Raw genomic sequence first — 22,352 nt, forward strand, 5'->3', positions numbered from 1 at the left:
CAGTTGTAACCCCTCCAAGCCAAGGATTTCTTGGTCTTCCGGCCCCCAGTGTTTGTGGACATATTACCCTATGAAGGTTTCACAATTATGGTTGGATGAGCTGTGGCTCGCTCACAGTGCAGCACCATAGTTTACCACTAGGGGCTAGGACCACTCTGCCCCACCTCGTCAACCACAGGTACACATTCATGACCTTTGAGTCCAGGAAGGACTATTTCATGTCCCTTTGTTGGGGGATGCAGACATTGCCCCAGAGGCTTGGTTCCCTTGGTCGGAGGCACACCTCAATCAACGGGTGTTCCAGCCATTCCTTGAATGATTGATTGATAGGTCTTTATTCTGCACCTATTCACAAGTGTTTCAACGACTCTGCTAGTAATTGCTATGGTGCCTGTCAAAGTTGATTGGCTGTTTCCAAGCTCGAATGGCAGTTTGCAGACCCAATAACCCGCTATATCTTCTTAAACTGTCAGGTCATGAGTCTTCAAGGTTATCTTTGCTCTTCCAGCTTCTTCAAGGAAACGCCTTACTTCACTCTGTTCTCCATCTCCACCAAAAGCACACACTGTCAGACTGACCCCACAGGGTTTTTATAGGGCTATGTTGCCTTCCAATGTCTCAACTCCTCCCTTCACCTTTGTGAAGCCACTGCAAACTCTGTCTTGACTGGATTTAACTTAAAACGTTCATCTCTTTCTCCCCTGCCAACATGTACAATCACATCTATAGCAAACCCCTAGCCAAGAAAGGCTTCACGTCTATGAGATCAATTTTATAGGATGAAGATACTCCTCCATTTGGCCTAGAGTTTGGAACTCCAAATGTGCCTGAGGAGTTGATATCTGAGGAGTTCAGGTTACAGAACTTTGTAGACTAGTGGGCTAGATACCTCACCCTGGTTGATTTCGCCACCTGTGAGAAACCTGAGGGTATCCTCAGTCCTACTCCCAGTGGATACTCTTCTCAGGTGGCCAGGGAAAGGCCATCGGTTTTGGAACCTGACCCTGGGGGTGGAGAAGCAAGGGAGGGTCACCTGGGTGGAGAGTCCTTGGGGATTGGGAGTGGGGTACCCACAGGCGAGACATGGTATCCCCCTTTTCTCTGTGAAAACCAACCTAACCCTCCCCCGGTCTTTATGGGCTACTATAAGACATCTCCCCTCATTTGACCTATTACAGTACTGGGACAAGGAAGAGGCAGCTAGCAGTAGTGTACACCAATAGGTATTTTCACCATTCTAGAACTGAGAAAAAGAATAAGACTGTGCGGGAGTACCATTGGTGAAGTCGGCCATGTCGAATAAATAGGTTGCCTAACAGTCAGTCAATTGGACTTACTAGCCCACACCAGTGGACCGTGAATACTCCTAAGAGGTAGGGCTGCACACCAGGAAGGGAGTCCTGTGTGATAGCTGAGAGAAGGCTGGAACTGAGAACAGGCTGGAACGAAGAGCAGGAGAACCCCTCATGTGGTGCAGCGGCAGGTGTGAGCAATCGGAAGCAGATGAGTCATGGTAGAAATGAGAGCTGTGGCAGACTGAGTGAGCCGTCTGTGGCATAACGGTCTTTGACTCGTGCAACTAAGCCGTGATCACTCCACCCTGGAGTATAATGTATCTCAAGCATTCCTTCTCTCACCCCTTCTTGGGGTTTTGATTTCTCCACCCTATCTTGGGGTCCAGACACTCTTGTCCCACAACGGGGTATTCTATCCATTACCTCTTCTGGGGGTTATTTGGCTTTTATTCGTCTAGCGCTCTCTTGTCTCTCACCCCACTGTGGGGTTTGTTAACCCAAACCTGGGTTTGTATATCTCTCTCCATGCCATGGGTTTGTAAGGCTTTCAACCTGCCAGGGCTCTTTGGTCTTGCACCCCATCATGGTGTTCAGCCTGGTCTCTCCGTCTTCCTCCCTGGAAACAACCGCGTACCTTGTACCTTGCGGGTGCGGGTCAAACACGTTTGACTTGGCTGATACCTCTCCGCTCGTTTGGTCGAGTGTGGCTGCTCCAGACTGCCTCAGAGAGCAGTGTTCTGTGGCCTCTGGGTCTCCTCCACCCAAGAAGCCTTCTGTGTCTAGCTGCTTCCTGACTTCGCCTTCCAGGAGGACGTCCCCTCTTGCGGCTCGCTCAGCAGGACTGCCTCTTCCTTTGTCTTCTCGCCTTGTGTTGCTTCCGAGGTGTCTTTATATTTCAGGCTGAAACAAGACTGGATAATCCGCTGATTCTGTGTTTCTCATAATGAGGGTCTGGTAAAAGGGTCAGAAACCACACCAGTCATTTCTAAAGGGTCATGTATATAATTATACTGGCCAATCCCCATGTAGCGAACAAACACATGGTACTTTTAACATGAGGGAGGATGAATAAAATCCCTTTCTGTGGATTCCCTGTCCACCAACCGAGAGTCACCCCCTGTGGGATCCCGCTTGCATGCCCCCTAAGGGGTGTTAAGCTTAGCAGGCTCACCTACCTAGTCCCAAAGGGGGTGGCCCTCACTTGGGGAGAAAGGACGATTTTCCTGGATTCATCACACCATTCACATTTATGACATTATATTTCCTTTTTAAGACTTTAGAATTTCCCTATTACATTTGGGATGAATCTGATGATGTAATCACTCCTTGCCCAGCGGTAACCTCTCCCCATGTGGCCAGGGTACGGCAGCCACTACATGATCCTGACCCAGAGGCCGGCTATATGAGAGAGGACCAAATGGGGGGAGGTGACCCTCAGAGTGGTGATGCAACATAAACGGATGAGACATGGTATCCCCCTTTTCCTTTTAGGCATAATTCTTCCATTCTTCATGCCTTAGTGGCATATTATCATGGCTCCCCTTCAACCACCCATGGAAGCTACTGAGAATACCTTTCAATGTTCTATACTTACAATACCAAGAACTGACTACCATTTGCATGCATGCAAAAGTACTGGGATGAGAAAGCTGAATGGAGTAATGAGAATCAGTAAAAGTCAGAAGCACAAGATGCGCTGTAGTGGTTGCAAGTGCAAAATAGGTGTCGGGACATTTAAAAACCCTAACCAGCTGACAGGTGGGAGACGCTGCGTGGTGAAGTCTTGTCCTCTCGGTACCGACCGAGGGACTACTCTGGTGCAAGAAAGGCTGTGGAGCCAACTGGCTCAAGGGGAAGGTCAGAGAAAGAAGACTGTAGGAGCCGGTCCGCACGTAGAAGCCACTAGAGGAAGAGAGGGGAAGACTTCCTGCCATTCATGGGTACTGGAAAGTAGTATCCATGCTGCCCGAACACCAAAAAACATGCAGCAGGCAGGCAGGAGCTGCGAAGGACACAGGAGTCAAAAAGCAAAGTCGGTGAGCCCGGGAAGTGGGGTTGGAACGCCGAAGAGCCACTTCACGTTCACCGTGGGAGAACCGAAGGATGCCACAGAAAGCTGGTGAGTCCTCAAGAGGGAAGCTGGGACATTGAGGCGCTTCAGCAACCTTACCAAAATAAGATAAAGGAAATGCATGAAAGGGAATACGAGACCCAATATTTAAAAAGGGGAAATAACGAATGAATGCAAGATATTTATGCAAGTGTGTCAAGTGAAACCCATAACAAAGACCCGGCAGGAGAGTATACTAGGCAAAGCCAAGTTTGTAAGTGTGTCAAGTGAAGCAGATGAGAAAGCCCTGGAAGGAGAGTATACCCGGCGAAGTAAAGTTTGCAAGTGTGTCAAGTGAAACACACGAGAAAGCCCTGGCAGGAGAGTATACCAGGCAAAGTCAAGTTGGCAAGTGTGTAAAGTGAATCTCATGAGGAAGTCCTGGTAGGAGAAGACACCAGGCAAAGCCAAGATTGTGAGAAAAGGAAACAAAGTGGAGAAGAAACCTGGCAGGGGAGTACACCAGGAATCCAGTGAAATTGGGACTAACAGCCAAATTGTTTTGTATACCTTGTTTTTGTTGATCAGAAAATTCCAAGAAAGACTCATACCCTCAGCAGTTTAAAATATCTTGAAGAGAAAACCAGAGATCACCTGAAACTGTGAACTTTATCCATTGGGAACTTTTGTGTTGGAGTCACGCCTTTCTTTTTGAACTTGAACATTTGTGCACTTTCAAAGCCAAAGACATTCTCCTTTTCACCTTAGAGGTACTTTTAGAACGTGAGGGCCAAAATAGTATTTCGGACACAAGACATTTTTGCTTTGGACATCTTGACATCGGACAGACCCACAGTTTTGGTTGAGGTAGTGTAACACCTCCTTTAATAGGGACAGCAAGGCATTTTCCAACCCCCCCACCCTTCAATTTTGAATGAATGTTTATATCCAAAACTATGAGCTCTCTGCGTCCACATCTCATTCCTGGCTGGCTCCTCGCACATTGCACAAGCTACATGTCCATGGAGCTCCTTTTGATAGTTCCCGAAAAGCAGCCCGAGAACTACAATTCCCAGAAACACATATGTTAGTAATGCTATCACCTTGCCAGATCCTGAGAGGATGGAGGTAGATTAACTTCAGTATGAAGTATAGGTGACCTGGAAGGAGACTGCGCCTGATTCTTGCACACAAGACTTATTTTTTTATATTTTATAATTTTTTATTATTTATTTTTCAGAAAAAATTGCCCTTAACGTTGATGACACGTGTTTCGGTCCTCCAAGGACCTTTTTCAAATCAGGGCTTATGGTCATGTAAGAGGCCCCTGTCACATAATGTGAAAGATGAGCTTCCATATGTCATTGGGATAAATCCCTGCTGTTCAAATTAAGCGCGTACAATCGCAAAGTTGCTACAAGTCTCAAGGGGCTCCCTTGACATATGGAAGCTCATCTTTCACATTATGTGACAGGGGCCTCTTACATGACCATAAGCCCTGATTTGAAAAAGGTCCTTGGAGGACCGAAACACGTGTCATCAACGTTAAGGGCAATTTTTTCTGAAAAATAAATAATAAAAAATTATAAAATATAAAAAAATAAGTCTTGTGTGCAAGAATCAGGCGCAGTCTCCTTCCAGGTCACCTATACTTCATACTATTCAGCAAGGGGTCTTGTACTTGGCTAAACCCCCGACCTGGTGAGACGCGACTCTAAGGACCTATTGGACTACTTACATTTACGACATTCAGTTTTTTACCACTATCGGATGTCGCCAGTTTAGACCAAACCTTCTAAGCCAAGGGTTTTTTATGAATAGATTAACTTCAGGTGTGGTGTTCCAGGTGCTAACAACCCTGCTTCAGCACAAGGTGTGTCAGTACTTAAGCAACTGTCTGCAGGAACACTTTGTTCTTACATTCAGCCCCTCTTGCTTTGAATCTTGCTTTTCTGCTGTGCCCTGTTGCTGCTGTTTCCAGAACCTGCCCCAGTTCCTGTGCTCCCTGCCCTGCTCTCTTCCACCAGTTCTCTTGTTACCTGCCTGTAGTTTCCTGTATTCTTGTCAGGGGCAGGGATCTCCATTGCTGCTAGTGTGCAGTTCAGCCCCCAATTGCTTTATTCCAGTTCATAGTTTCCAGTCTGCTATTCAAGTCCACAGTACCCTTGTGCTCAGTTTCTGGGCCTCCTCCTTATGGACTTACTTCCTTTTCACGGTCTTGGACCGTGCTTGCTTTGACTTCCTGCTCTTTCCCAAGCTATTTTAGTGAAGGTTTATTTTGTTCTGGTCCTCACTTGTGCTTGTGTAATTCAATTGTCCAGAGTTTGGCTGCTGGGTTTTCAGCAGGCAATCTATGTCCCTTTCCTTTGTTGCATCTCAGTCCTTTATGGCATATTTGGTAAGACTTTGCCGATTCATGTTCCAGGATGCCATTCCTTCTAGACCCATAGAGGCTTCAATATCGTTTCCTTGTTCGTACCTTGGGGACCAGACACAGAAGTCCACTGATGTTGCACCACGAGTATTCATAGTGAGGCACTATAATAGCAAACTGCTTTAAAGACTAGAGTTTCCCCTCACATCATGGGAACCCCATGACTATTCTGTGTATATGTTAAGAGGGAACCAAACTTGTTTTTCTTAGTTGACTTCTTACCCTTTTCTGGTCACTGCCACTGTAGATAACCTATGCTTCCAGCCTCTCCTTCCATGTGTGTAAGACTCTTTTTTCCAGTCACTAGATTATCCTTCTGTGTTAAGCTTTGGGAGTACTGAAAATCCAGACTAACTACTGGAACGCACTTTCTCCTGCAATATCATACAGGGAGAACTTGGTCTATGTGGTCTGGGGGCAGACTGGTTATTGATGAATGCTGAATTCTGAAGAGATAGGCAGCTGTATTTTGGGCTCCTTCCTAGACAGAGATGCAGCTGCTGAAGACTTGTGGAGTGATTTGCAGGGAGCCGAAAATATCCCTTGCAGGACACCATTGCAGAAATACAAATGTGCAGTTGAAGTTTTGGTGCGACAATCATAGGGGTACAGACCCACTAAATGGCAACCCACTGGATGCTTGGAATGAGGACTGCTAGTAGAGAGAGACTTGTCTGACCAAAGTCCGTAGGACCCCTGAGGGCCAACATGACAAGCCTCAGGATCCTGGTATTGGTAGGCATAGCTACTCTTAGGCCTGGCAGACCTCAAGGATATGAATTCTAGTCACAGGGGAAGTGGCGACCGAAAGTCTGACGGCCCTCTCCGAGCTTCTGGTACACAGGATTGGTACAGCGGGACAGGGTATCAGACGAGGACCAGAGTCTGACCCTTGGCTGCTAATAATTGAAAAAGAAACATTGTGGCAAGGCGCAGATGAGAATAAAGCACTTGACTGCATTTTCGGTTTCTTGTCAGGGTTCTATGTTCATTCTTCGCCCGTTTTTTTCCGCTGCACCTGTTGCTGAAAAATGTTTGCCAAAAAAAATCATAGTTTTTTTTTATTTGGGGCGTGTCACCACTCCCTTATTTTCTTTATCCCTATTCACCACCCTACCCCTTATATGACCTCCCCCAACAGCCCCCCCATATTTTTTTATGTTTTTTTTGACAAAGATATTTTGGCAAAAAGTGCCACGTAAAACAAACGGGGAATGAATGAAAGTCATACCCTTGTCAGACATGAATGACCTGAAAGTTTTCAGTGGAGGAAGCTTGAAAAGAGATAGCTTGAAAATCTCTTTCCAGCACCTCACCCTACCGCGAAGTGCACAGAAGGGAATTGGCATCACAGGGTGATCAGTGTCCAGAGTTGATCTGGCCCAGACACTCCAGGCAATGCAAGTAAGGGTTGGCACAGGAGAACAACAAAAGCCACGCAACCTGCATATATGAGACTGACAACATATGCAGGAAACAATTCACAAAATGAAAACAAGCACAAAGGGCTGACTAGGCAAGCAAGCCACTTCCATGGAGAGAAAACAACTTGCCGGTAAAGCAAGGCATAGTTGCAAGGGGGCTCTGGAGGTTTTCAAAAACAAATTGCTGCACGTGCTCCATTCCCGGTCAACAGATGTGCCAATAGCATGGAGGATCGAGGGGGCGTGGCCAGCGCGCATGCCGTGAGGACGCGAGCTCGAGAAGCTCCTGCCCGTGATCCTGCTACGGGTGAAATCGCGCTAGTTAAATAACTTCGCGTGAGCCCAGAACAACGATTCTGAACAGAGGGACCCCTTCCCAACACTCGGCAGCTGCTCCGGGAAAAAAACGGACCCAGCAACCCAAAAAACGAGACCAGAGAAGAGGCGCCCCTTGGCCCTGCAAGATGGCGGTCCCTACTGTATCAATGGGGGAGGGGAACTGAAACAACGCGGCTCTGGGACTTCGGTCGACTGACACGGAACTCCTCACGTCCGATCCTCCCTCGCGCTGTTTGCAGAGGGGTGCCGACATGCCCTAGACCAGCCGAGGACCCGGTGGTGCAACACACGGTCCTACACGAGGGTGCGAACGAGGAAGAAGAGGCGGCCTCCCGGACGAACGGAAGCCGTGGAAGCGGGCTCCCTCCTTCGCCAGTCAGCAATTTAGGAAGATCCTGCCCGGACAGAGGAAGCAGTCGGCGTGAGACGGGAGACACAATACTGCGATCCCCGCCGCGCAGAACCAGATGAAGAGACACATGGCACCGGGGGGAAAAACATAGACTGGGGAACACGCAGAGCAAAGGGGTGAGTCCCGGACTTGATTCCCCCACCCTGCCCTTGTACACAACTACAGACAGACCCAGGAGCGGGACAGACAACAGCTCCTGCCTCCCCTGCCCCGGCGCGGCCACCTTGTGGGCAGACGTGCTGATAATACCGCCGGACCGCTTGCTCGCCGTGGGCTGGGCGAGAGACTTATACCGCCTGTGACACAGCATCCCCACGCTGCAATTGAGAAGGTGGGCACAAATAACGAAGATCATACCCCACAAGCATCACCCTGGGTGCCATAAGAACCTATAAGTGGAACTGACCCACGACAACACCCCGGACCGGGTGAGAGACCAGTAACACCCACAGCACAGCTCTTCCTTGCAGCAATTGAGAGATAGGACGCCCGCCTAACTAGTGTCGTCCGCTGAATCACCTATTGCGAGAACAGTACACTGGACCTGAATACAAAGATGTCCCCAACCAAAGCAAAATCAATACCGTCAACGACAATGGACTCCTACACGACGGTCAGACCCAAGCAGACACTACACCAGGACCCCAATCCCAATGTGGCGCCACCGCAGCCAGAAACGGAACCTAAAGATACACTAGTCCTACAAGCCATCGCAGCACTACGCACCTCTATCGAAACAAAAATTGAAGAGATAAGGTCAGATATGCAGCTCATGCGGCAAGATGCCCGTAACCTAACGGAAAGAGTGAACACAAATGAAGCTACCTTGCGAGACAGCGTCGCTGATACCACAGACCTGAAAACAAAGGTAACGGACCTAGAAATGAAAGTAGCGAGGCTAGAGGCGAGATCCGAAGATGCGGAGGGCCGCGCACGGCGCAATAATGTTAGGATCCTGGGGGTCCCGGAGGACATGGAGGGCTCGGACCCTACGGACTTCATAGAAACCTTGCTCCTACAAGAAATAGGGGCGGGAAAACTCTCCCAGGGGTTCTCAGTGGAGCATGCCCACAGATTTCTTCAAAAGCGCCCCCCCCCAGGGTCGCACCCACGCCCGATAATAGCGAAAATCCTCAACTTCCGAGATAGAGAAATAATACTACGGCACTCCAGGGAACGCGGTGAGATTAGAAGACAGGACTCCAGAATAGTCATATACCCCGACTATACCCCAACGGTCCAACGAGCCAGGAATTCTTTCATACCGGTGAAGGCTAGACTACGAATACTCAACATAAAATATATGCTGCTCTACCCATCTCGCCTTAAAGTTTTATACAAGGGGAAGACAACCTTCTTGGAGACTCCAGCGGCGGCGATCATGTGGATGGAACACAATAATTTAGCGGACAACGGAGAGGACCCTCAGAAGAACAAATAGAAACGAAGTGAATAATAACAAAACGAACACCTATGGAAGGTCCCACACTGAAGATGAGACGCTTAACTGGATATTGCAAGGGACCACACTGAGATTATGGCTATATCGGGCAAGACCACGAAGAACCACGAGCAGAAGCACCGCTGACACGCCCCCTCACGGAAAGTGCAGGCCAAATGCCTACACTCCACCCGCACCGAAAGGCCTGGAGAAGCCCAGAAAGCTCGGGAGCCCCTGAGCGCTGCAAGTTAGAAGCAACTGCTAGGGGCAGTTTGCAGTTGAACGTTTTTGGTTATTCATCCGTTCAGATGAAAGTTACAACAGTTGGTAAGTCTCCAGAATGCATTAATTCGAAAGAGGGGGAACGGGTCAGGGGAGGGGACACCTGGAGGGCAAACTTCCTCCGGAGCACTGTAACCAGAGACCTCCAGCCAAAAACAGCATGGCAGGGAACGTGAAAATAATGACATGGAACGTGAGGGGCCTTGGCACCTACCTCCGAAGGAACAGAATTAAGTCATACCTAAACAGGAAAAAGGTTGAAATAGCGCTTTTACAAGAAACACACTGCACAGCGATACATATGGGTAAACTCCAGGAACATTGGGGAGGACAAGGATTTGGGACTGCTTACTCGAAATATGCCAGAGGGGTGTACACATGGATACACCCCCAGCTCCCTTTCCGCTTATCCAAATCTGTTAGTGATCCAGAGGGCAGGTATGTGATTGTATGGGGACATCTCGAGCAACAGGAGCTATGCATAGTGAACACATACCTACCCAATAACAACATCCCGGCCTACTTGGCCTCGATGTACAACATAACCACTCCACATCGGGACTGCCTCTTCATCTGGGGAGGAGATTTCAATTGTGTACGTGATCTCACACTAGACAGGTCGCTACCGCCGCCTACCACCACTATGGCTGCCACGACGGCACTAAACACGCTGATAGACAGACTAGAACTGGCTGATGTGTGGAGGGAACTCCACCCCCACACACGTCACTACTCCTACTTCTCGTCCCCACATGGCCTCCACACGAGACTAGATCACATCCTTGTCGGAAGGGAACACCTACCCCAGATGGAGGGAGCAGAATACCTGGGAAGAACGATCTCAGACCACTCCCCATTAACGGTGAACTGGAACCATGCTGGCCCTTCGCCCCCCATCCCTATGTGGCGCATGCCAACGGAGGCCCTGATGGACCAGGCATTCAGAGACCAACTGCAGAGCACGATAGACGACTATATAGAACTGAACAGGGGAAGCGTGAACTACATAAGCACGGTATGGGAGACCCTAAAAGTAGTGACCAGGGGGGAAGTCATGGCAAAAGCAGGCGGCATCAGAAGATCGCTGCGCAAGGAACTAGAGCAGGGAGAAGCAGAAATTCAGAGGCTTAGCACAGACCCCATAGACCCACAAAGGCACGAGGACAGACTTCGAACACTTCGCGAGAAATGCTCAGACGCTTGGAGCAGACTCGCTAAGTTCGATTTCACCACTAGAACAAACAGGACGCACACAGAAGCGGATAGACCCAGTAGGCTCCTGGCATGGCTTTGCAAGAAGGAACATCCCAGACACACTATCACCCTGATTCAGGACGAGCAAGGCATTATACACCAGACACAACAGGAAATAAATGACACTTTTAAGAATTATTACAAACATTTATACTCCCACGAAATGGAAATACCTGGGGACCAAATAGCGGATACCTTAGAAGAAATAGGGCTACCTAGGCTCACCCCGACACAAGCAGAGGAACTAGAAGCAGATATTACAACAGAAGACATTGCCGAAGCGATTAAAGCACAAGCTACGGCCAAGACTCCTGGGAGCGATGGGTTACCCTCGGAATTTTACAAAACATATAGCTCCTCCCTGATACCGCTCTTACACAAGGTCTTTCAAGAAATATATGAACGAGGTATCCTACCTGACAGCATGAGGGAAACCCTAGTGATCCCAGTACTTAAGCCAAACAAGCTGGCCGAACGCTGCGATTCATATCGCCCGCTGGCTATGCTTAATCAAGATGTTAAGCTATTAACCACAATCCTAGCCCAGAGACTGTCCAGACAGATAGGAGACATCGTACACTCTGATCAGTGTGGGTTTGTTCCAGGTCGAAACACGACCATGAATCTACGCAGACTTCAACACATTATTGCACAAACAGATGCGAGCACCGAATCTTACGCCCTGTTATCACTAGACGCCACCAAGGCGTTTGATTCCATATACTGGGAGTGGCTCTTGGCGGTCCTGAAGGAATTCGGGTTCGGCCCACGATTTATTAGGTGGATCCGAGTACTCTACACCGAACCAAGAGCACGGGTAAAGACTGGGAGACACGTGTCAGAAGTTTGGGAGATATGCAGAGGTACTCGACAAGGCTGCCCACTATCCCCCATGCTTTATATATTGGGATTAGAACCCATAGCCATCTATTTTCGGAAACAATTTTTTGACGCTGGGATAAGGCTAGGGACGATAGATCACATAATTTCACTTTATGCAGATGATGTGCTTTTATACGTCAGAGACCCGCAACTCAATGTCCCAACTATGATGGAAGTCCTTGACAATTTCTCCAAAGTCTCAGGCATCCAGTTCAACAAGGCAAAGTCCTGCCTATTTCCACTATCAGGCCTTAAGGGCAAATGCTTGGAGGAGCTTCCAACACTGGAGATACAGTGGCAGACCACCAAGTTCCGCTATCTGGGTATTCAGATCATGCACACTCCCCAATTGATACATGAGCATAACACGAATGCAGCAATACCCGCGCTACGCAGATCAATGTCCTTCTGGGCAAAACTCCCACTGTCGGCAATGGGGAGAATTTCGATAGCCAAAATGATAGTCCTCCCCAGGCTCCTGTATAGGTTTCAAAATGTGCAATACTACATCAAGAATTCGTTCTTCCGCCTATTAAGGTCCTTAACTAGAAATTCATCTGGGGGCAGAGACGGCACAGAATAGCACACTCTACGCTAGTCTTACAATACGCCCAGGGCGGAATCCAACTCCCGCACTTCGAAAAATATTATTTGGCGGCCCAACTCAGCTTTGTGTCCAAATGGCTGGCTGACGAGAACACATCCGAGACCCCCCTGCTACAATCTCTGATCTCACCACTACAACTTAAAGAACTTCTCTGGGCTCCCCAACGCCTGCTGAATGACACACCTTTTATAGTTACCCTGGGGAAACAAATATGGCAAAGAACAAAGTCACTAAGAAATCAAACACACCTGTACTCCCCAGAAATACCGATGATTTGGGATCTATGCAGATCAGATTCAGACCTACTACACCTCAGGGCCTGGGAGAAGAAAGGGGTTTACATGTGGGGTGATCTATACGATGACGGCTCCTTTAAAGAGTTCGATACACTACAGACCATGGATGGAATACCCACTAGTCAATACCTGTGGTATCGTAAAATACGCGAAATAGCAAGACACAAATGGGACACCTGGCCTGGAGAACCTGAATCAGATCCTCTTACAACACTATTGTATAACCTAGGAGAAGGACAGAAACCGGTCTCCCAAATATACAGACACCTCACCGACAACCCCAATCCGAAGGGAGAGACCCTGAAAAACAAATGGGAAACAGACACTGGTCGAGAACTCTCGAAGACGGAATGGTCCAGAGCGCTGGCATTCCCTAAAGCTGTATCAAGAAACCACAGATTCCGCTTTATACAACTGAATGTCCTACATCGGACATATCTCACTCCACACAGGATTGCGACATTCAACAAAAATGCAAGCTCCAACTGCCCATGGTGTAAAGCGGACAGAGCTGATCTCATACATATGTTTTGGGAGTGCACCACAGTGCAATCCCTGTGGGCAAGAGTCAAGCTGACATCTGAAAAGACGGGAACCTCCAACTACAGATGGACTCCTGAGGAATGCCTCCTAGGAACGTATCCCAGACCGGCCAAACTTAAACATCGAGTGAAGCTAATGGATCTATTATGCCTTTTGGCCAAAAGACATATCGCTATGTCCTGGAAAAAACCAGCAGGACCTAGGTGTGACGCCTGGCACAGCGAACTTATTAGATGGATTGATGCAGAGACTAAGGCGTGGGAGGATAACGTTACCCGATCCACAGATGAGTCCAGCTCCACCCTAGAAGCATGGCGGGAGATAGTCAGAACTATAACATACCCCTCAGACGACAAACCCCCATGAACAATCACCATCTGGACCATACTGAACTGCAGACACCTAGTAACCCGCAAGGGTGATCCCCAAACACCTGAAGCAATTGATGCGTCCAGGAGTCCCCCCCTTCCCCACAATGCCCCCCGCTAAAGACTTACTATATGCTTGATGAAAGCAAGATATGGAGACAGTTCATGTTAATGTTAACTGTTTATTGTTCGAAATGTTTTCTCTTTCTTAAGATCTTTATCTCCTCTCTATCCCCTCCCTCCCCCCCCTTTTTTTTCTTCTTCTTCTTCTTCTTCTTCTTCTCCTCCCTTCCCTTCCTCCCCTCCCCTCTGTTCACTATTTTATTATTTCAAAGAGTTTTGCAATACATGGCTTGAGAGATCAGCCATTGAGACTGTTTATGACAAATGCCAATAAACAAACTTAAAATAAATAGCATGGAGGATCGGCGACAAGCCATAGGATTAATATGGTTAACTACTCGGAAAAAGAGAAAATGCGGCGTCCTCTCCCCGAAGTGCAATTTATGACTTGGACACACACACCCAACCTACCGGGTAAACCTGCTGACTTAGGCATACAATTTCATACATCTAATGCAAAACCTACATATTTTCACATGACAACTTTAGGGACTTGGAAGCTGTGTAGGAAACAATGGCAACATTTTAAACAGCAGCACACCTTTATTGCTCGATCCAAGTCCCCGTTTGTATTGTGAAGAGCCTCTGATGCAGCCTGTTCGGAATAGCCCATACTTCTTAATGTATTGATTTTATCCAGTCTTTTTCTACGTTTTTCTCTCTCCTCTTTTCTGATTTTTGCTTTTTCCTTTAAATTTAAAGAAAACATGTATCACTAAAATGCAATGAAAGGCTATTTATACACTCAATCAAACATATTCTTTTAAAAAATACATTTTATTGGCGTTTTCAATGGAAACACAGTTACATATCATATGTGGACATAGGGCAGAATGAAAACCCTGATCCAATAAACCTAAGTCAGGGAAATACCCCAAATAGGCAAAGAGCGCAACAAACCAGACAACTAATGAGTCCTTGGGGTCCTTCCAACCTGATGACAATCAGTCCAAGGACAATCATGACAAGGTAAATCTCTATTAAACCTATACATAGGCTAGTCTAAAGTCTGCTACAGGCTGGGTGTGAAGTGGGGGGGGAGTGGGAACGGGAAATTGGGGAGGTACAAGAAAGGAAAACGGCACAAGTATTCCTATTATTCTGTATCTGATGAAAGTAATTACAAGTTACTCACCGTGGTGACTAGCATAATGCTAGTCCACAGTCCAGTTTCCTCCATACTGTATGGGCGTCCCACGCTAGGGACAGGAGACAAACTTTTTCACCAGGAAAATCATCTTCCACTTTAAATTTAGATTAGTGCGGGGGCGCAGCCCTGGGAGTGCTCTCCTGACTCCGCCCACCGGCGCCACTCCTCAGTCCCCTATGACGCGTCAACAAGCGGCGACAATGTTACAGCTCTGGAATCCCTTCATTGGCTCCCAGTGGATGCAAGGATTACATTAGACTCTGCATTGTCCACAAGGCTTTCTGGGGCCTGGGTCAAAAATACCTTCAACTATCCCTCTGTAAACACCTCCGCTCTCGAGCTCTTTGCTCCTCTAACTCCCTCAGGGTCAGTCATTTTTCAAAGAGATGAGCTGGGGCTAGATCTCTGTCTTCGGCTGGGGCTTCCCTTTGGAACAGCTTCCCTGCCACTCTGAAACGAGGAGAACCATCTCCGGTTCCGGAAGCACCTCAAACCTTCCTCTTTGTGTTTGCCTTTGCCCCCCCTCTCCCCTGCTGATCTGTTTCACTCTCGGCACCGTGCAGTTGGCCACCCTCTGTCCTCCGGGCCCAGGTACCTGCTCACCCTGCCACCCTCCAGCACTGCCTCCGGGTCTCCCGTTGCACTGGGGTCTGTATCTGTACCCATACAGTCCGCCACCCCCTTTCTTTTCTGTCTGCACTTATCAGACATACCCTGTCTGCTGCCTTAAACACAGCACTTGCCACTTTCTGGATGCACTACCACCGTTTAGTGCCTTTATTATTTTATTTATTTATTATGTGTTTCTCCTTTGCTCCGCACTTTCCACTTCTCCCGCCTTCCATGCACTTTACCCCTTTCCATTTCCCATGCACTTTCATGTGCTCATTGTCACTGGGCCTAGTAAGATCATTGTTTTGTTCTCCCCTGTTCCCCTCCCTTGCCTTGTCGCGCTCTGAAAACCTTGTGTACGAGCGCGATATAGATAAAATATCAAAATATCAAACATTGCCTATTGACACAGGTTTTATAAGCGGGGCGGACAGTGTCACGCTCACCTGATTCCCGAGAGGCGCCGGTCTTGACTGGGTGAATGCCGTATCTTCAAAGGTGATGTGTAACACACGGTTGGCTCTTTGGGCTGGACCTCTGTGCACTGTATGTCTGACTCGAAGAGTAAGATGTCTGCAGATAGAAAATATGGGATTAATGAACTGGGGTTATTGGGTGCCTCTCTCCTCTTCCCTTTCTCTTCTCCTGTAGAATCCCAAAGGTTAACACCCTCACCTTAGGTAAGTGAACGCCGATCTCTCCATCTGCCTCGGGGCAGGGTGCCATAACCAGTTTCTTCACTGGATAAGGGTGCAGGCCTCTTGACCTCAGATGACTGCTGTCCGTCGTTAACTGCACGAACGGTAAGTTCTGGGCACTTCAAATGTCTTAAAAGTCTTTTGTAATGATATCTCTTGTTTTGCAGGGTTCCGGCGATGGCGGATGGCGGGCTGATGAGAGTTGAGGATCGAACCCGCGTGAGGAATAGAAGCGCCTGGAAGCACGTAAGTAAGCGCTTGTAGCCTGCTTCACGATGGCACTAACTGTCCCTTTTATCTTGCAGGTACAAGTTCGGAGCTTTAGAGAAGCTGAAGGGTGCTGGAATACCCACTGGATTCGGCGTGGGAAGGAGTAATGGCACGTGAGCAATAAAGTTGCCCAATGTCTTTAAACGCACCTTCTTTTGTCTTTCAGATGCGGGATGCAGCGCCGAAGGCCTCCGGAGCGTGCGAAGATCTGGTAAGCTTTTGTCTTTCAGATGCCGGAATGCAGTGCGAAGACCTCCGGAGCATGCGAAGAGTAGGTAAGCCTTTGTCTTTCAGATGCCGGAATGCAGCGCGAGGCGTTGGTGACAGCCGATGGACCAGGTAAGGGATGCGCTGCCACTGAAGACCGTAGTGCTAACCTGTTCTTTCTTTGTCTTTACAGGTGCTGCTGAAGACTGGATTCCAGGATGGTAAGCCTTTGTTCCCTTAGGCCCAGGATCAGAAGCAGAAGACACGATGAGCGTTCTGCTGCAGAGAATGCAGAATAACGCAAAGCAAGATTCATCCATCGGGTGTGGTTTAAATAGCCTCCTGTAGTGCTTAGGTGTCTCCTTCCACAGCCACGCCTAGGTAAGAAAAGAGTTCCTGCTTTCCAGAAGAGTTCCAATGTTCTGAACCTAGGGAGTGGCTCCTGCCCCACCCAACAGGAAAAGTAGTCCCAAACAGAAGAGGATCAGGGGTTCAACTGGCAGGTAAGTAAGCAGCATGGTCTGCTGCAGGTAAGTCCACCCAAGCATTATGAGCCCGGCGCTTCCAGCGCTGGGACTGGGCATCTTTATGAGCCTGGTGCCACTGGCGCCAGGACAGGGTCCAAAAGGTCCCAATTGGGACTGGCTGGCACTCGGAACCGGGGTTATGGGTCTGCTTCCAAGGGAGTCGGGCAAGTCCTGATCTTTTGGAAGCAGAGATCATGACAGACAGTGGGACGTATGGAGGAAAGGGGACTATGGACTAGGAGTACATTAATCACTACGGTGAGTAATTTATAATTAATCCTACGTCCCGTCCCCTTTCCTCCATACTGTATGGGCAATTACAACTGAATGTAGCCCCAGGGTGGAGAGTTGTCACTCTTTAAGAAAACAAGATCCTTAGCACTGCCTGACCAAATGCCACGTCTGACCTGGCGCTGGCATCCAACCAGTAGTGCTTGCAGAAGGCTGAGGTAATAGCCCACATAGCCACTTTGCTAATAACCTGCCACAGAACGTGCCTTTGGAAAGCTACAGCTGTGGCCTTAGCTCTGATGGCGTGGCCATGCATGTTTGCTGGCAATGCTTTGTGTTGCCTCTCATATGCCTCCTTGATGCCATTACCATCCACCTTGCTATGGAAGCATTGGATGCCTGACAGCCTGGTTTTGACCCCCCAAAGGTGATGAAGAGGGCGTCTGATTTGCGGAAGCTCTTGGTTCTATCCAGGTAGAATCTTAGTGCACGTCTGACATCCAGACAGTGCAATACTCTCTGAGCGTTATCCTGTACCATGTAACTAAGTTATTGCAAGTAACAGCGCCTCAATGCCCCTGGGCTGCTTGCACGCTATATAAATGTGAATAAATAAATAAATAAATAGGGTCTGCAACGAAAGTCGGTCACACTATCTTCTCCTTCATGTGAAAAGAGGAGGCAACCTTAGGTAAAAATGTGGGGTGTGTTCTGAGCACCACCTTGTTCTTGTGAAATGTATTATATGGCTCTGAAGCCACCAGCGCCTGGATTGCACTGATTCGGCGTGCCGAGGTAAGGTTCAGTAGCAGGGCCGTCTTAATGGTAACTAGCCTGATGTCCGCGGACACCATAGGCTCAAATGGGTTATGCGCCAGGGTGCCCAGGACAATATTTTGGTCCCACACTGGGTGTGGTTTCTTGAGGTGGATGCAGTCTATTCAGGTCCGCCAACTGCCTCTTAACCACCAAAATTCGAGGAGGAAAATACCTCCTCTTCCGAGTTCTTGTAAGCTCCAATGGCTGCCAGATACGTGCAGCATGTTTCTACCTGCATGCAGGCGTGTGTGAGGTGCGCAGAGAAGGATAGAATGTCGTCCAACATGCAAGTCAACGGATCAATTGCCTTTGATTCTGCCCAGTGACAGAACCTGGCCCACTTGCTTTTGTACTCGCTCCTGGAAGCGTCGCTCCTAGACCCCTGTATAATGGCCAGGTTAGCCTGTGACTAAAGCAGATGCTTTAGGGTAGCCTGTTCAGGAACCACGCTGCGAAAGCTAACTTCTGCGGGGAGAGGTGAATCACTGTGCCCCCCTGCTGAGAGAGTAGGTATGCTGGGCCCAGCGGGAGGTGCACCGGGGCCTGGTCTGGCAGGCTGAGAAGTTCAGAGAACCATGGTCTTGCTAGCCACCATGGAGCTATCAGGATGATCTGAAGGTCTCGTGACTCCCGGATCTTGCAGATGACCCTGTGGACCAGCGGAGTGTGGGGAAAAGTGTACGCTTTCATTTTGTCCCACGGGATCTGCACCGCATAGCCTAGCGAACCCCTGTCTTGCCCCAGCCAGGAGGCGAACTAGGGGCACCTCCTGTTGGTACTGGTGGCGAAGAGGTCCACCTTTGGATGACCACACTGGTGAATATCCCCTGAAGCACCTCGTAGTTCAACTGACATCTGTACTTGTCCGCGCCCAGCCTGCTGAGCCTGTTCGCCTCTAGGTTGGACTCCCCCAGAAGGTGGACTGCCGACAGGTTTGTTCACCAGAGCCCACTCCCGAATGTAGATCGCCAGTCTGCAGAGGGGAGGGGACCGGGTGCCACCCTGCTTGTTGATGTAATACATGCAGGTGGAGCTGTTTGAATGAATACCGCCTTGCCGGTGATCACGGGTAGGAAGGTTTTGAGAGAAAGCCAGATAGCCTGACGGGACCATACACTGTGGCTGTCCAGGGTAGCCTCCATCCCTCTAGGGATGGGTCTGTGGTAATGGTGACCTGAGGTGTTGGTTCCCGGAAGGGCCTGCCTATCCGCAGGTTGTTGTCTGTATCCCACCAGACTAGATCCTGGTGGAGATGCTGTGGTATGCTGACCTGCTCTGCCTGAGATCCCTTCACCTGGGTCAAGATAGCTGAAAAGTGTAGCTGCAGCCTCCTCATTTTGAACCTCATATGTGGCACTGCAAGGAGACATGCGGCCATGACTCCCAGCATGTGATGGTACCACCATGCCGAGGTCACTGCTCTGCTGAGAAAATGCCCCTGGCCCTCTTGATAGCTGCGATCTTGTCCGCTCAAGGGAAGATTATCTCACAGTTCGTAACCTAGATAAGGGCCAGGAAGGACAGACTCTGCATGGGCAACAACTGTGACTTTTCGAGATTGATAGAAATTCCCAGGTCGTAAAGTGTATCCATGAGGGCAGAGGCCCTAAGCTGGACCGCCTCCGGAGATAGTGCCCCAACTAGCCAGTCTATATATGGATACATGTGATGGCCCTGTGCCCTGAGTAGGGCTGCCATTGCGCTCATTAGCCTTGTAAAGACCCTGGGGGCCGAATTGAGTCCAAAGGGAATAACCCTGTATTGAAAGTGAAAACCCATGATCCTGAACCTCAGGAAGGACCGATGGCGTTCCCAGATCGGGACGTGTAGGTAGGCATCTTTCAGATCAAGGGAGCACATTCAGTCTCCCACACACAATGTCTCCGCTATGAAGGCTGGGGTAACCATCTTGAACTTTTGCAGGGGGGAGGGAAAAGTTCAAGGTGGAAAGGTCTAAAAACTCTCAGGCCAGCCTGTTTTTTTGTGTATGGCAAACATTTGTGAATAGAAGCCCATACCCCGCTGCGAGGCTGGGACTTTCTCCACTGGCTGGCTCGCTACAAGCGAGCAGATTTCCGCCAACAGAGTTGCTGTACCAAACTGTGGGAGTGGAGGGGAGGAAGGAGGAATGGGGAGCCAGAAGCCTGTGGATTCTACCGAGAGGATCCAAGGGTCCGTGAACTTTGGCTGCCAGCGGTGTATGTGAAGGGCAAGCCTATCCCCTACCGGAGACCCGTGGATCCAGATGGGCCTGTCACAACTTCTTCCCCTCTGAGGCTGAGGAGGAGGACTGGAAAAAACCCTTAGCCACCTTGTGCTGTTTGCGCCTGTGCTGGCTAGGGGATATGTCCGGTTCTCTGGACCGTCTCTCCTGGAAGCCCCTAAAGCCTCTGAAGGACCGACCCTTGTCCTAGCCCTGGTGCGTTTGGCTGTAGGTCTTAGGTGCGGACTTAGTGAGGATAGAGATTTCGCTGTCTGTGAGCTATTCTATTTCTTATCGAGTTTCTCATCCACTGTTGAATGGAACAGGTCACCCCCCTCGAAAGGCAGGTCTAGTATGTGTGCCTACACATCTGGATTGAATGTTGTCGCCCTGAGCCAAGCCATCCTTCTCATGTCCGTGGTAATGCAAATGGCTCGCCCTGAAGTGTCCATGTGGGCCACTGAGGACGCCATTATGTCTTGTGCCACGATTTTGAAGTGAGCCTGGCTGTGGTGGGGAGCTCAGGGAGGAAATCGGAAATTTCCAGCTACAGCTTCTCGTTGACTGCCGCCAACATGGCATCGTCGTTGGACTGGCGCATGTGGAGAGAGGCAGTAGAATACATTTTCTTCCCGAACGCCTCCAAAAGCTTTTCCTCCTTGCCCAGGAGTGCAGAGGTTGAAGTAACCGAGGAGGATTGTGGCTTGGAGTATAGTGATGCTGTCGGTATCACTGAGGAATGTGGTTAGGGGTGTGCCAACTATAGAAGGGGGGGTCCCCTTCCGTTTGCCTGTATTTAGCGTCGAGGCGCCTATTGGTAGGTTGGGTAGCGTGTGGCTTGAGCCAACCTTTTTTGGCAAGCGCTACAACATCTTTTTTAAGTGCAATTCCCATTCTAGAAGTAGGACGTAGCGTGAAAACTTCAGCCAGTGCCCTCGCCTCCGGTTGTTCCACCTGTGGCTGTGGGATTCTTACGTACTCCGCTAGGCCCGCCAGCCGCTCAGGAAAAGCTTTGGCTGACTATGGGGTGTCCAGGTCCTCCTCCTCGTCTGTGTCCACTGTTGTGTCCTGCGGGTCCAGGGGAACAGGAAGAGTGCTGGACATAGGCAGCTGTGGCATGCTGATTATCAGTGCGGGAGACAGCTGAGGTGGCAGAGCCAAGGCTGCCGTGACTGGCATGGGAGCCGGGGGCTAAGCTGACCTAGGGGCGGTGTGGCCATGGGTGCTTGCGGCTGTATAGGAAGGAGCATGTCCTTGATCACGTCCCTGAGGATGGTACCCATCTGTGGTGATCTCATGAGTGCCAGGAACTTCTCGAAGAACCTGTCTTCACAGGCCAGAGGGGTTCCTGATGGTATAGGCATAAGGGTCGGGCCCTCAGGCTGCTGTGTCCTGGACGTTCCCTGTCTCGCTGCATAGGGTGAAGTGTATCTGCCCTGCGAAGTGGATAGATAGGATGTGGACCAAGTGACAGGGGTTGACCAATCCCACCTGGAAGCTTGTCCCCCTGCCTGATCTCCGAAGGGAAAAGGTGTCTGGCTTAGCAGCCATTTTGTTTTGCTGCATGCCATGTGCCAGCGTCGTGGAACTTGCTGAGCTGGGTGCCAGCGTCGTGGAACTTGCGTACACCAGTACGCTGAGCTGTGGTGGTTGTGGCCTTCCCTGCACCTCAGGTTGAGGCCTGGTAGGCGGAGTGCCCTCGGCTGTGGTGCCGTTAGTGCTGCGTACAGGCGCCCCCTCAGACATGAGTCTGGTCAGTGTTAGGGCATAGCCCCTCGGGTTGGGACCTGGTAATAGAGCCTTGCGGCCCCTCAGCGGTAGCACTGGTAGGATCTTGAAACCTCTCGGCATGGTGGCTGGTAGCTGGGGCAGCCTCAGTGTTCTT

The 22,352-nt window shown here is 49.5% G+C and overlaps 1 protein-coding gene across 9 annotated transcripts in view; it reads right to left on the reverse strand.

Moving 5' to 3' along the window:
• NUB1 (negative regulator of ubiquitin like proteins 1) overlaps window positions 1-22,352 on the reverse strand; it is a 1,721,658-nt gene that overhangs the window by 460,632 nt on the left and 1,238,674 nt on the right. For all 9 annotated transcript variants that reach the window (XM_069647724.1, XM_069647720.1, XM_069647723.1 and 6 more), the window contains one exon: window positions 14,292-14,438. In XM_069647724.1, the coding sequence (XP_069503825.1) occupies window positions 14,292-14,438 (147 nt within the window). The remainder of the gene's footprint in view (window positions 1-14,291; window positions 14,439-22,352) is intronic.

Source organism: Ambystoma mexicanum, chromosome 2q (genome assembly GCF_040938575.1).
Source record: "Ambystoma mexicanum isolate Mex_15411 chromosome 2q, UKY_AmexF1_1, whole genome shotgun sequence".
Classification (NCBI taxonomy): Eukaryota; Metazoa; Chordata; class Amphibia; order Caudata; family Ambystomatidae; genus Ambystoma; species Ambystoma mexicanum.